The sequence below is a fragment of the Biomphalaria glabrata genome, chromosome 16 (assembly GCF_947242115.1).
Source record: "Biomphalaria glabrata chromosome 16, xgBioGlab47.1, whole genome shotgun sequence".
Taxonomy (NCBI): Eukaryota; Metazoa; Mollusca; class Gastropoda; family Planorbidae; genus Biomphalaria; species Biomphalaria glabrata.
The window spans coordinates 2,128,951-2,144,011 of record NC_074726.1 but is presented as its reverse complement, the minus strand read 5'-3'; the positions used below and the strand labels follow the sequence as shown (position 1 = coordinate 2,144,011).

General features: G+C 39.9%; 2 protein-coding genes across 4 annotated transcripts in view; both read right to left on the bottom strand.

Moving 5' to 3' along the window:
- Nucleotides 1-760: 760 nt before the first annotated feature.
- Nucleotides 761-8,480, bottom strand: LOC106079799 (uncharacterized). Its single transcript, XM_056014276.1, has 6 exons — nucleotides 8,177-8,480; nucleotides 6,062-6,203; nucleotides 4,740-4,826; nucleotides 4,005-4,037; nucleotides 3,044-3,121; nucleotides 761-912 (listed from the first exon to the last, which is right to left on the bottom strand). Exons 1-6 carry the CDS (start codon nucleotides 8,201-8,203, stop codon nucleotides 761-763), a joined length of 519 nt encoding a protein of 172 aa, XP_055870251.1. The 5' UTR covers nucleotides 8,204-8,480.
- Nucleotides 8,481-10,153: 1,673 nt separating this feature from the next.
- The window catches only part of LOC106076492 (uncharacterized), a 40,216-nt gene continuing 35,308 nt past the window's right edge, over nucleotides 10,154-15,061 (bottom strand). For all 3 annotated transcript variants that reach the window (XM_056014479.1, XM_056014478.1, XM_056014477.1), the window contains 2 exons: nucleotides 13,224-15,061; nucleotides 10,154-11,557 (listed from right to left, as the gene is read on the bottom strand). The exon at nucleotides 13,224-15,061 is cut by the window's right edge and continues 49 nt beyond it. In XM_056014479.1, the coding sequence (XP_055870454.1) occupies nucleotides 11,321-11,557; nucleotides 13,224-15,061 (2,075 nt within the window). In that variant the 3' untranslated portion in view covers nucleotides 10,154-11,320. The remainder of the gene's footprint in view (nucleotides 11,558-13,223) is intronic.

The window sequence follows — 15,061 nt, the reverse complement described above, 5'->3', positions numbered from 1 at the left end:
TCATTTTACATAGTAGCATGTCTTCTTGTGAAACAGTAAGCCATAACTTTAGTTTGACAGTGTATTCTAACTTGTTTAACAGTGCATCATAGATACTGTGGCACAACTTTGGTATTAAAGTGATGCCTTTCTTTTTATGTGAGTGTGTGTTTCAGCTCTTGTGTGATATTGTTTTAACCTTTATATGTGATAGTGTGTCAAAACTCTTGAGTGACACATTCTGTCACATTCTGTCTTAAGTCTTGTGTGACAGTGTCTTAAGCCTGAGAGTGCTTCAGAACTTATTGTTTTGTCAGTGCAAGTAAGTCATATGTCTTATGTGACACAACTCCTGTGAGACAGTGTGTCATAACTCCTGTGAGACAGTGTGTCATAACTCCTGTGAGACAGTGTGTCATAACTCCTGTCACCCAGTGTGTCATAACTCCTGTGAGACAGTGTGCCATAACTCCTGTCACCCAGTGTGTCATAACTCCTGTGAGACAGTGTGTCATAACTACTGTCACCCAGTGTGTCATAACTCCTGTGAGACAGTGTGCCATAACTCCTGTGAGACAGTGTGCCATAACTCCTGTGAGACAGTGTGCCATAACTCCTGTGAGACAGTGTGCCATAACTCCTGTGAGACATTGTGTCATAACTCCTGTGAGACAGTGTGTCATAACTACTGTCACCCAGTGTGTCATAACTCCTGTGAGACAGTGTGCCATAACTCCTGTGAGACAGTGTGTCATAACTCCTGTGAGACAGTGTGTCACTGTCAACAATCGTGTGTTGTTGACAGTGTGTCAACAGTGTGTCCAGACTCACGTGTAACACTGAGTAAAAATGCTTCGTTCTCGTCTAAAACATGCTCTTCTGTATCTTTACCATCATGCAAGCTGTTGCGTTGTGATGGCACGATTGATTTCACTGAAACAAGAACAGAGATGGTGCATTTGATTTCAGTGCAACAAAAACAGAGATGGTGCATTTGATTTCAGTGTAACAAGAACAGAGATGGTGCATTAGATTTCCGTGTAACAAGAACAGAGATGGTGCATTTGATTTCAGTGGAACAAGAACAGAGATGGTTCATTTGATTTCAGTGGAACAATAAATGGACCAATTGATTCCAGGCGAAATAATATTTTGGTAAGAGCTTATTGTATTTTTCAGTTCATTGACCATGTAACACTTCTGCTAGAGAAAAAGTTTCATTAACTTCTCTAGAATATTTTTCAATTATATCGATTATAATTCTGTCATTTAACTCTTTCTCTCCGTAATTATTTTCCACGTTCCGACGGAACTATTCATTTCGCTCATTTGTTGATCATTACCCTGTTAATCAATAACGTTTTTGTTTGTTAACAGAAAATGTTTTATTTTGGCATAGAATTCAAGGGAAATACTCGTTCTTCTTTATGTAACACAACGTAAAATTTATACAATGAAATATTAATTAAATTTAATGAGGTCAAATCAACGCTGGTATCGTCGATGAGGAAAGTAAGAGTTAAAAGAAACATCAAAAGAGAAGTAAAAATATTCATCTGTATAAAAACTCATTATGAGTACAACCAATGTTTTATAAAGCTGTCTATTGTAAAGTACACACAAAGTGTTACGCAGTACAAAATCTCCGGAACGTTAGATCTTAGTCAGCCAAGGTAGCATGTTGCAAACAATTATTTGTGTATGTTAGCCCACTGACATTGAAGGACAATGGGTTGCCTGAATCAGCCAACAACATAGCAGAGTTTAAGTCACTAACTAACATGCATGATTTGGTTGACACATGAAAATGCGTAGTACGTAATTATCTTCTTTTTTAAATGACATCCTTAATCTATAAGATAAGATAAGAAGGGTGGCTGAGTGGTAAAGCTCTTGGCTTCCGAACCGAGGTCCCGGGTTCGGATCCTGGTGAAGACTCCAATGGGTACCTGACATCAGTTGAGGAAAAGTAAAGGCGGTGGATCGTTGTGCTGGCCTCGTTAACCACGTCACAGGTCTTGACGTAAGAGCCGTGACGTGACAACGAGCAATTGGTCTCCACGGCTCACAGGTTGAGACATCACGGGTCATTGTAAAGGCCCACTAGGTCACAGGTGATTTCCTTCTGGCCCCCTGATTGTGTGCTGTCAAACGCGACAAACCACAACACACTTTTGACACTTATGTGAAAAATTTGAAATCACCCACGAAACAAACTTACCTCTAACGTTTCAAATTCACTCCGCCCCAGGGGCGGACTGGCTATATGGGCATTCGGGCAAATGCCCGGTGGGCCGATATTCAAATGGGCCTCTAGGACCACAGTAAGCATCTTCTTTTTTGAAATCACGTCTGTGTTTTATAAGATAAGGGCCGCATGGATGCCATTATTAAATTGTTAAATGTTTTATAATATACTTTTTTCAGGGGAAGTGGCCCTTGAGCGAAGTAGTTTTTTTTTTATCTACTCTACTAAGGCCTTTGTTTGTTTGTTTTACATGTTTCTGATGTTCCTTCAGAGTTGAAGATAATTTACTTCCTAGTCCAAACCTCCCGCAGGACGACGGGGGACGGGAGCGGGCAGGGTTTGAACCCTCGACCATCGATAAATCCGAACGACAGTCCAGCGCGCAAACCGCACGACCAGGCAGCCATCCATCTATTAATTTAATGTAACATATTTTCCGAAATAATGTAATAGCCTACATCAATAGAGCTTCATCCTTTTAGGGCCTATACACTTTGCGATTAAAAAGCAATATAAAGCCGTTATTCCTTATAAGGACATAGTGTTCACTGTAAGCATGTGTACATCTATCGATACATTATCAAATTTAACATAATGATCTTGACGACAGGTAGACCTAGAGCTGGATGTCCGTCATATAATATACAAGTTATGGGCCGGATGGTATAGAAATGCCCGCGCCGATTTTGATACCCAGTCCACCCCTGCTCCGCCCAACATATTTTGTTTCTAGATTTCAAAATTACTCTCTTCACCCCAAACAAAAAAAGGATATCTTGAAGTTTGAAAATAAAACCGAAAAAAAAAACAACTTACGTCTAAAAGCTTCAAGCCTTGATTTCCGTTTTTCTTTGTCACTGACTGCCTTCCACTGTTCGTTGATACTAAGACGCGCTAGTAGTTGTGAATGGAGGGGAAAAAATATTTTCAAATTTAAAAAAATCTTTTATTATTAAGGGTAATTGTATCCAATAGTTTGGGTCATGTCATGTAATTAAACATTGGCGTGTCAACACTGAATCAGCGTCAAACGATCACACACCAATGTGAGACGACTACGTAGCATTCAGTGTCACTCGACCACACAGCATAAGCATCACATGACCACACAAAATTAGCTTCGCATGACCACGCAGCGTTAGCGTCACGTGACCAGGGAGCATCAGCGTCGACACGGCCACACAGCATCGGCGTCACACGACCAACCATTATCAGTATCAAACAATCACACAACATCAGCGCAATATGACCAAAACCAAACCATCGTCGCACGACGATACAAAATTAGCGTCACGTAACCGCTCATCATCAGCGTCACACGACCACACAACATAAGCGTCACTTGACCACACAACATCAGCGTCACACGACCACACAACATAAGCGTCACACGACAGTATAACATAAGCACACATCACATCATCTTAGTCACACGGCCACACATCATCAGCGCCACGTGACCATTCAACATCAGCGCCACGTGACCACACAACATCAGCGTCACACGACCACACAACATCAGCGTCACACGACCACACAACATAAGCGTCACACGACAGTATAACATAAGCGTCACGTGACCACACAGCATCTGCGTCACACGACCACACAACATCAGCGTCACACGACCGTATAACATAAGCGTCACGTGACCACACAACATCAGCGTCACACGACCACACAACATCTTAGTCACACGGCCGCACAGCATCAGCGCCACGTGGCCATTCAACATCAGCATCACATGACCACTCAACATCGGTGCCCCAGTACTTACCTTCTGAACCATCTCGTTTAAGCCCAGCAGACGCTAAGAGATGAAATAGAAAGATGGAAGTTCTTAAATGTATCATCTAATAAAAAGACTCAGCTGTGCAGTGTGTAAGCTTGGTGAAAGATAGGGTGTTAAGAGAAAACTTATAAACATACGGACATAGAAACATCTGGCATCTCTTTTCAGAATTTTTGGGAAGGGACCGGAAACTTGATATTGTCTTCTTTTTTTTTACGAGGGTTGAGCTCAAGTTAGATAAATAGACTGACAGAGAGATAAATAAACAGACAGAGAGATAAATAGACAGGCAGATTGATAAATAGACTGACGGAGAGATAAATAAACAGACAGAGAGATAAATAGACAGATATAGAGATAGATAGACAGACAGTGGGATAAATAAAGACAGAGATATAAATAGAAAGACAGAAAGATAAATAGAAAGACAGAAAGATAAATAGAAAGACAGAAAGATAAATAGAAAGACAGAAAGATAAATAGACAGAGAGATAAATAGACGGACAGAGAGATAAAAAGAGAGATATAATATATATGAAATAGATAGAAAGATATAATATATTAGATAGACAGACAGACAGACATATAGATAGATAGATAGATAGATAGATAGATAGATAGATAGATAGATAGATAGATAGATAGATAGATAGATAGATTAGATAGATAGATAGATAGATAGCTACTACAGTATTAAGAAACCCATCCATTGTTCCGTACTTAATGTTTTCTTGAGGTCTCTAAATATGGAGCTGTTTTCTTCGCTCTTTCCAACTCTGCTCCAGGGCTTTCTGTTTCCTTTTAAACCTAGAAATAAAACATAGGAAAACCCAAGTCATATTAGTGCTAAGCTATTAGATAAGAAACAAGAACAGAACATTAGTGGCTCTTTGACTTCTGGGAAGGATTTCAGCCAGAGGCCAGCTATGAGAGAAGTCTGTAGCTACTCGGGGTCTATTTAGTCAAAAATTGTTTTCAAGATTCATGTTCATTCTTCTTTTATGAAACTGTTATGGAAATGATGTTATTGTGTGTGTCTATAGTATGTGTCTAGAGTGCGTGTCTAGAGTGTGTGTCTAGAGTGTGTGTCTATAGTGTGTGTCTATAGTGTGTGTCTAGAGTGTCACAATAGTGTGGCACTATGTGTGTCTATAGTGTGTGTCTATAGTGTGTGTCTATAGTGTGTGTCTATAGTGTGTGTCTATAGTGTGGCACTATGTGTGTCTATAGTGTGTGTCTATAGTGTGTGTCTACAGTGTGTCTTTAGTGTGTCTATAGTGTGTGTCTATAGTGTGTGTCTATAGTGTGTGTCTATAGTGTGTATTTAGTGTGTGTCTATAGTGTGTCTTTAGTGTGTTTATAGTGTGTGTCTATAGTGTGTCTTTAGTGTGTGTCTATTGTGTTTTTATAGTGTGTCTATATTGTGTCTATTTTGTGTGTTTATTGTGTGTGTCTATAGTGTGTGTCTTTATTGTGGCACTGTTTATGTTTATAGTTTGTGTCTACAGTGTGTTTATTGTGTGTGTCTCTAGTGTGTGTCTATAGTGTGGCACTGTTTATGTCTATAGTGTGTGTCTATATTGTTTTTCTATTGTGTGTGTGTGTATTGTGTGTCTATAATGTGTGTTCAATTTTTTTTCTACTTGTGAAATTCAATCACTCTATTTTTTCCTACTGATTGGTTGAGTGGTAAGACGCTTGGCTTCCGAACCGAGAAGACCTTGGTTTGAATTTCGAGGAAGACTGGGATTTTAATACCGGGGATTTTCTATACACCCCCGAGTCTAACCAACTCAAATGATTATTTGATTTAAGTTTAGAAATTTAAAGGCGTTTTCTCGTTGTGCTGGCCACATGCCATCCTCTTTAACCATCGGCCATAGAAACAGATGACCTTTACATCTGCCCGATAGATCGGAAGGTCTGAAAGGAGTACTTTTACTTTTACTGTTACTTAATAGGATTCGCAGCATATTCTGGACATTGGCTCATCAGATTAAACTTCTGAAACTATCAATACGTATTGGCCATTGTAAACTTACCTAACGGAAATGTCTCATCCGAGAGGACAGTAATGATCTGACCGGCAGTGGGAGAGAGTATAGTCAAATCATTCCAGTGGCTGATACCTTCAGTTGGATATTCTTTGCAATACAAGAATTTGGTCGGCACGTTTTTATCGTCCTAAAAATATAAGTGCAAATAAGAGAATATATATTCAGACTGTAAACACAGAACCTACATTCATAGTGGCTCCGTAAGGCTGTTATTGGTAATGGATATAAGCACTCCCTTAGCTATAAAATGCTTCCCTGTGGTTCAGATATTGGGTCCACCGGAACAATAGTCACTGACCGTGACAAGAGGGACAATAAGGGTGGCTACCTTTATTTTTTTATTAGAGTTAGTACCCTTTATTACTTGATTTAAGTCCCTGTTAACTGTGTACAATTGCCACTTCCTCTTGAGTCTTTGAGCTGAGACTATTGTGCCTCTATGATTTGGGACCACAAAATATCACTAGACTAACTTGCTGAGCGGAGGACATTGTTCTGATCAAAAGTGACCACAAATAACATTAAGTCTTTTGTCTTCTTACGCACATATTTCAGACAAACAACAAAGGCAGTGGTATCATTGTGATTACAGACAAACAGCAAAAGCAGTGGTATCATTGTGATTACAGACAAACAGCAAAGGCAGTGGTATCATTGTGATTACAGACAAACAGCAAAGGCAGTGGTATCATTGTGATTACAGACAAACAACAAAGGCAGTGGTATCATTGTGATTACAGACAAACAGCAAAGGCAGTGGTATCATTGTGATTACAGACAAACAACAAAGGCAGTGGTATCATTGTGATTACAGACAAACAACAAAGGCAGTGGTATCATTGTGATTACAGACAAACAACAAAGGCAGTGGTATCATTGTGATTACAGACAACAAAGGCAGTGGTATCATTGTGATTACAGACAAACAACAAAGGCAGTGGTATCATTGTGATTACAGACAAACAACAAAGGCAGTGGAATCATTGTGATTACAGACAGACAACAAAGGCAGTGGTATCATTGTGATTACAGACAAACAACAAAGGCAGTGGTATCATTGTGATTACAGACAACAAAGGCAGTGGTATCATTGTGATTACAGACAAACAACAAAGGCAGTGGAATCATTGTGATTACAGACAAACAACAAAGGCAGTGGTATCATTGTGATTACAGACAGACAACAAAGGCAGTGGTATCATTGTGATTACAGACAAACAACAAAGGCAGTGGTATCATTGTGATTACAGACAAACAACAAAGCAGTGGAATCATTGTGATTACAGACAGACAACAAAGGCAGTGGTATCATTGTGATTACAGACAAACAGCAAAGGCAGTGGTATCATTGTGATTACAGACAAACAGCAAAGGCAGTGGTATCATTGTGATTACAGACAAACAGCAAAGGCAGTGGTATCATTGTGATTACAGACAACAAAGGCTGTGGTATCATTGTGATTTTAGACAAACAACAAAGGCAGTGGTATCATTGTGATTATTATTATTAATTCTTGATGTCTATACCAATAAATATATGTGCAAAGTTTCAACTTGATCAAACAAAGGGTTAGGGAGAAATAACGTTCATATAATTTTACCAGACAGACAGACAGAAGGACAGACTAAGAGAGTTGATATAAACTTAGTCAATATACTTATAAAACAAACAAGAACTGCCAAAGGGGAATAACACTACATTTACATTCATATCTCTCAATACTGACAATACTGCAGAATTTATTTATGTAAAAAAATTATCACAGGACCTCATTCACCAATCGTAAACAAACAACTTTTAGTCACGTTATTCTATATATCTTCTATACAAATTATGTAATCCATAAAGGCTGTCACGTGATACGTATTTTTCATTGTTTTATCAACATTACGACGTGGCTAAATGTGTTTATTTACGATCGGTGAATGAGGTCCAGCAAAATACTCAAAGGAGAGATAACGCGTACAAAATTGTACCAGAAAGACAGACAGACAGAAAGACAGACGGACAGAGTGAATACAACAAATCGAATTTAGATCAAAAGATGACAGAGAAGATTCGGGGTAGATTTACACTTGGGAAGCTGGTCTATAGCTTACCTCGTTTTTGTGTATTAGTTTTGACATTTTGTTTGTAAGAGCAGATCAAACCAACAACCTAAACATGTAATTGTGGTCACGCTAAAAGAAATCTCTGTCTAGTCTATAAGAGATCTAGGTACATTAATGTGCTACATGGTAAATCTCTGTCTAGTCTATAAGAGGTCTAGGTACATTAATGTGCTACATGGTCAATGTCCTGTCATTCCGATTGCTGCTACGTCATACAGTGCTCGGCCATAAGGAGATTCTCTAGATCTAGACTTCCTTGAAAGTCTGGCGTCAATATGTAGATAGAGCCCAATGCAGAGGTAATGTTTGGTTTTTCGGGTGTGCTAATTGGTTCACAGGTCTTATTTAGCAGAGCATGCACTAATTTTGACTACTGGACTGGAATTTCCCGAACTAAACTGAGAACTCATCATGAGGAGAGTGTCTTTCATTCAGAAGACAGAAAGAAGTACTTTCTTTTTCAGTTCATTATTTTTAAGGGATTTGTTGAAAATTCGATCTAGGCTTTCATAATAGTAGTAACAAAAAAATATCCATATTATCCTTGATAAAATCTGTCATTACTTGTAATAAGAAAGAAGATAATTAATTGGATGTGTGATATTTTACGTCTCAAGAAACAATGTTTTCCAATTGCAACCAAAGAGGCCAAGCCCTAGATGTTTGTAAAATGTTTTACATGTTTCGGATGTTCCTTCAGAGTTGAAGATAGCTTACTTCCTAGTCCAAACCTCCCGCAGGACGACGGGGGATGGGAGCGGGCAGGATTTGAACCCTCTACCATCGATAAATCCGAACGACAGTCCAGCGCGCAAACCGCACGACCAGGCAGCCAGGCAGATACACAACTGGGGTCAGAGTTGAGCATTAATGATCACCAGTCGCTGAAGCGCAGTTTTTTCCTATTTAGGGTGTGTTTACCATTTGCATCCAGTAGTTTAAGCTTGCCTTCTATGTGGATCTATCGTGTGTTTCTTTCTACCAACTGTTGATGTTGTTTCTGAAGAGTTTCATGCTTGCAGTCATCAGTGTATCTTAGAAGGGGACCGCGTGCAGCTCTCCTGCCTTCTATTAGATCACCACCAAAAGGAAATCCGCTGCCGAGGACAGACGCAGGTGGCGAAAAGAAAATCTAAATCGACCTATGCCGGACAATTGTTAAGCTTACCCTAGGTGTGGCAAAATATGTAAGCTGCGAAGCCATGGGAAATACTGCATTCCTCTTTAATCTTCGGACTCGAAGACAAGCCTTATTATTATTATTATTATTAAATGGAGCAAGTACACAGCCCTGCTTCACGCAGGAAAGATCTTTGCTAGAGTATTGCTCGACCGACTAACCCACTTTTTAGTGGACGAGGTCTTATCTGAAAGCCAATGTGGCTTCAGAGCCGGTAGAGGTACATCTGACATGATATTTGTTTTGCGACAATTACAAGAAAAATACAAAGAGCAGAACCTTAACCTATACGCTGCCTTTGTGGACCTCACCAAGGCTTTCGACACGGTCAGTCACGATAGTTTGTGGAGGATATTGGCCAGGCTGGGATTCCCACCTACGTTCCTGTCCATTCTCAAGCAGTTTCATGTGGAACAAAAAGGCCAGATCAGACACAATGGTGGCCTGTCTGATCACTTCCCAATAATTATTATTATTATGATAAAAAACGAAGGAGTATTCATTCTCTGGCGCTGCCAGGGTCGAGTTTCGATAAAGAGAAACAAAATTCATCGTAGTCCCTTTAACAGTTTCTACTGAGGAATTTTCTGGTGATGTGGCAGGTCAGCAGCAGTACCGCCCTCTGACAGGCAACGAGAATGTTCCTGGAATTGTTAAGGACCATGAAGGTATCTGCGAGGTCAGTTGTCATTATCCCCTCGGTTGATATACCAACGGGTTATATTGTTATTTCGGGGGGGGGGGGGGTTATGAAATACAAAACTGAAAGAAAAACGAATCTTCACTAATGTTTGATCCAATAGAACTTTTATTTCCTTTATTATTCAAAATATTTGTAAATATCATTTTGTATGCCGGGTATATTTGATGTTGTGATGGTGAGTTGTTAGTCTTACAACATAAATCATTAAGCGATAATGCAGCTTTCACGTTACAACTAGGCTACATACAGAAATGAGTATAAGATCAAATGTTCCATTGTATTCAATGGCTGTCGTTACAAAGCATGAAAAGCCAAGTGTTTGTCGCGAACATTTTACCTCAAGACTCTCTCAGTATGTGCCTTCTATGTGCATTCTGTCTCGTTTTACATGTGAATAATGTATTTCTCTCATTCATTAAAAAAAAATCCCTTTTACTATGTTTGTACTTGATGTAACTTCCGGAGGTCCCCGACATCGGACTTTGATTTGTTATGGAAATGATGTTTTTATTGGTTGCTGATGTTGGATTTGAACATATTTCCAAAACGTACACACACTTTGATCTAGAAAAGTCCCTTGGTAACTCAAGCACTCTTTTTAAAAAAAGACATATTTTACACGTTTTTTTTATCTAGAACATTCTCAAACAAATTGTTTCTAAACGCCTATACAGTATCCTGCTCTGAATGCTTCCAGATTTGGGAGATGAATGGTTTAGAAGCGTTAGTCATTGAAAGCCGCATTCCTAATTGCAAGTTCACATCTGCTCAACAAGGGAGACAACACCTGGGCTTCTATCAATGATGACCAAGCTCTTTCAGTCTAGCGGCCGGGGGGGGGCGGGGGACCATATAGAGAGAGGCATTTGGGCAAATGTGCAGTGGCTTTATTATGCAGTGAACAGGACGGGTTGGGTTGCAGGACGGATCCGCTGAAGCCCTCGGGCCTTCGTTTTGAGTCTCACCTATTCAACGATCCCTACCATCGAACCTTAAAGACCTACCATTCACCATGGCACACAAATGTTAAAATTGATCAACAGTCAAAGTATGTAAACCATACATGAACTTTGACCTTTCTATTTATAAAGCAAAACGAAAAATAATCCTTATACAATGTCTCCGTACAGAAATCAACTTGTAGTATAATCTTTTAAAGCTGGCAGTGGCGAAATAATTATGTCACAAAATGCAATGACACACACACACACACAATTACTCCATAAAATAATTCTAATATTTCCATGACCTAATTCGGATGGCGAGGCGAGAGGTACTCAGAAGTAAGTCCCAGGATATCTGTCTGTGATTTGGGAGGCGAGGCCAGATGGTCCCCCAGTCTGGCGATTCTGAACGCCCGCCCCTGGCGTATCTTCCGGTCAGAGAGTTGTTTTAGTTTGACCAGACGGTTGATGCTTCTGGCGAGACTGATTATAAAGTCGACAGGATCCTGGGGCTTGTGCATCACTATGGCGTACATCAGAAACTAAAACAAAAAAATATATATAATATAAAACGCATAAAATATAAAACACATGAAATATAAAACACATAAATATAAAACACATAAAATATAAACCCTAAAACCCATAAAATATAAAATACATAAATATAAAACACATAAAATATATAAAAATATATATATATAAAAAAAACAACATAAAATATAAAACACATAAAATATAAAACACATAAAAAATATGTATTTAAAAAATTGTTTTTAAAAAGATAATTCTTCCTTTATGAGGCTGATGAAGTATTGTAAAAATCGATTATTTTCTAATTAGTAACACTCACAAATGATAGATTTTTTCTTAAGTAACATTTTTACCACGCCCCAATTCCCCCCCCCCCCCAAAAAAAAAATCCTGGTTACGCCAATGTATAAATCGACCCAGAGTATTGGTGATATAGATCCAGACACGTTAGATACAATACATATTCATTTTATATTCAAGAAAGCATTGTATATCACACAAACACAGTTACCATCTCTTGAAGAACTTTTTCATGAATAGATACCTTTCCTAAACACACACGATTCTTAAAGACAACCTGCACCCATTAAACCACTGATACATCAGATCTGAACAAAGTGGTCGTCTCCTTTCCATTAGGACTAAAACAGAAAGATGTAAAAACTGCTTCATCCCACTTTCGGTCAGAGTGTTACAAGATCAGCTGTCGTCATCGAGAAGTTCATAGACGTCTAATTCATAAAGCCCTGGTTGTGAGTGTGTATGTGTTTCGTGTGTGAATGTTTTTCGTATTTGCACTTATATTGTTTTTGTTACAGTAGTTACGCTGAGGTGGTCAATTGTAGCCAAAAGGAATTTCCTTTTGATTGGACCAATGAAAATTATTTTATCTTATCTTAACTGTCTCTTTCAGAGACCATCTGATTGATGCCAGCTACTTTCTTCTATGCCAGTGAGGATGAAAGGTGGATTTTTCTAGCGCTTAAGGAGGGTGGACAATCGCTTCCCGAAAATCATTCTGTACGGGCATCTCGCGTCTGGTTCAAGAAAAACTGGTCGACCCCACCTCCGTTACGTGGATGTGATAAAACGGGATTTAAAACAGTGAACCAGTGACCATTGGGAAGACATAGCCTTAGACCGCACTAGTTGGAGAGAGACGGTGACCAAAAAAGCTATGGACAGCGAGAAAACATGGGCCTCAGCTCTTGAAGAAAAGCGTGCCATACGAAAAATGGCCAGCTCCTCTACCACCAAAGCGAAAGCCACTTTAACCTGCAATATATGTGAACGGGAGTGTCTCTCCAAAATAGGGCTTCAGAGTCACATGAAAAAGTGTTCGAGATGAACCTCAGTCGTTCCAAGACTGAAGGAGGCCAATATATAAGGAGGGTGGCCACCTATGTTACGCCGTCCTCCTTTAAGCTCGTGAAAAAAAGATCGAATTTGGCATGCGGTCGTCCCACAACGGAGAGCTCTCACAAAGGCCCGGGACGCACATTTAAGGCCTAAATAAATACAGGTGCTCAAGCCATTAAAAATTTAAATAGATCCCCTGCAGCCAACGGCTTTGACTACATGAGAGCAGGTCGCAACTGGGCTTGCGTGGCCATGTGAAACACTGCATTCTTCCTTAATCTTCGGAATCCCATAATTCCCATAAAACGAACTCACCGATAGAAGCTCTTCAATTCCGTGCTCTGAGATGTACTTCTGAGAGACCAGCTCAGGCTTGGTAACATTAAAAAAATGGATGCATGTCTCTTGCAAGTTCTCAGAGAACTGATCGAATTTTGGAACTACATTCGAGTATTGCGTTGTCTCTGGGGATTGCATTGTGTCCTGGGATTGCGTTCTCTCAGAGGATTGAGAAACACCGAGTTTATCTTCCCAAATCAGCTCCTCGCTGACCAGTTTGGGAAAGGCGTCCGCTCGGGGTGGAGCTAGAAGTACAATAGATGCTTTGTCTGATGACATTGAAGACGTTGTGGTCGACACAAAAGATTGGGACATCTCGTCAATGTCTGATTTGAGTAAGTTCTGGAACAAGGACACATCCATCTCTTGGAGAGTCCTTTCTTTGAAGGCTTCGTCCGTAATAGAAACATCTGAGGACGACGGAAGGCTTTCCTGCCCGTCTAAAAACTCTGTGTCTTCAGTGATGATAATATGTGGCTTTTTAGAACTCTTTGGGGAGGATAATGACGCTAAAGTTGTTCGCTTCTTTCCTGACTTACGTATTGTTTCTGGAGTCTCTGGTTGCATTTTTAGGCTAGGTGGAATGCGTTTCTTTGAAATCTTATCAAACCCGGTGCCAATTAGGGAGTCTTCAGAAATTTCATAAAATTGTTTGGAATACTTAGCACGCTCATCAGTCTTTGCAAAAGAAGGTACTTCAACATTGATATCAGCTACAGAGTCTACGGAATTTTCTGGTTTACGATGCTCCGAACGCGCATCGTTCGTTTCGAAAGTAGGTTGTCGGACATTAATATCAGTTTCAGAATCTTCGGAAACTTCTGGTATGTGATGCTTTGCATGTGCATTGATCTTTGTCAAAAAAGGCTCCTCAACATCTATTTCAGCTTCAGAATCTTCAGAAATTTCTGGTTTGAGATGCTTTGCATGGGCATCGATTTTTTTTAATGAAGGCCCTTCGACATCGATATCAGCTTTTAAGTCTTCAAAAACTCCTGGAGCCATAGATGCTCTTCTATGTTGTACAACTTTTGGTCTTTTAATTTTGTCAACAGACGCTGAGGTAGTCCTAGCAGTAGCACCTTTTTCTTTTGAAGTTTGGGACATTTCTGGAATCGATTCTTCCGAAGTCTCTAATTTTGAAGATAATAATTCGATTTGCATAGCGTTTTGTTTTTTTCGTTCCGGTTGCCCTGGAGTTATATGTAGATCTTTCACCTTGATTGACTTTGGAGCTATAGATGTATCTGAGTCTTGAGGAATCAGCGTGTCCACGCCATCATCGGCCATTCCCAAATAGCTCGATGGAGCTCGTTTCCTAACTTTAGCTGCCTCTTTTACAGTGCTCGATTTCTCAGCTTCAAAACGTTGTGTTTCTTGACTAGGGCTACTGGACAGTTTCGGCCGAGGTGCAGGACTTTTGGAAATGTCTTTTGCAGGCTTTGGTTTACGTTTGCCAGATAGTTTGTCGATGGCCAGTAAAGCCGGAGATATCTGTCTCGATATCCCCATGTCAAAACTGCTTAGAGTTTCCTGAGTGAGAGGGGTTGTGGTTCCACTGAGGTCCGCAGGGTTTTGAACCAGAACGTTTTGTTCATCTCGGATTTTGAGGATAGGCTCAAAGTCCTTCAACGGCTCGATGAAGCTCTTGTTCCAAGCTTTCCCTTTACGCTCGCGCTTGTACTTGGAGGCTGATTTCGCCACGGCGTAGAATCCAGGATAAGTTTCTAGAGCTTCCGGGGGTCTCATGCTGGGATCTAGCCCATCTAACAAGTTTTGGGTTCTAGGATCGCTGTAAAGACTGTCCGCTCTAG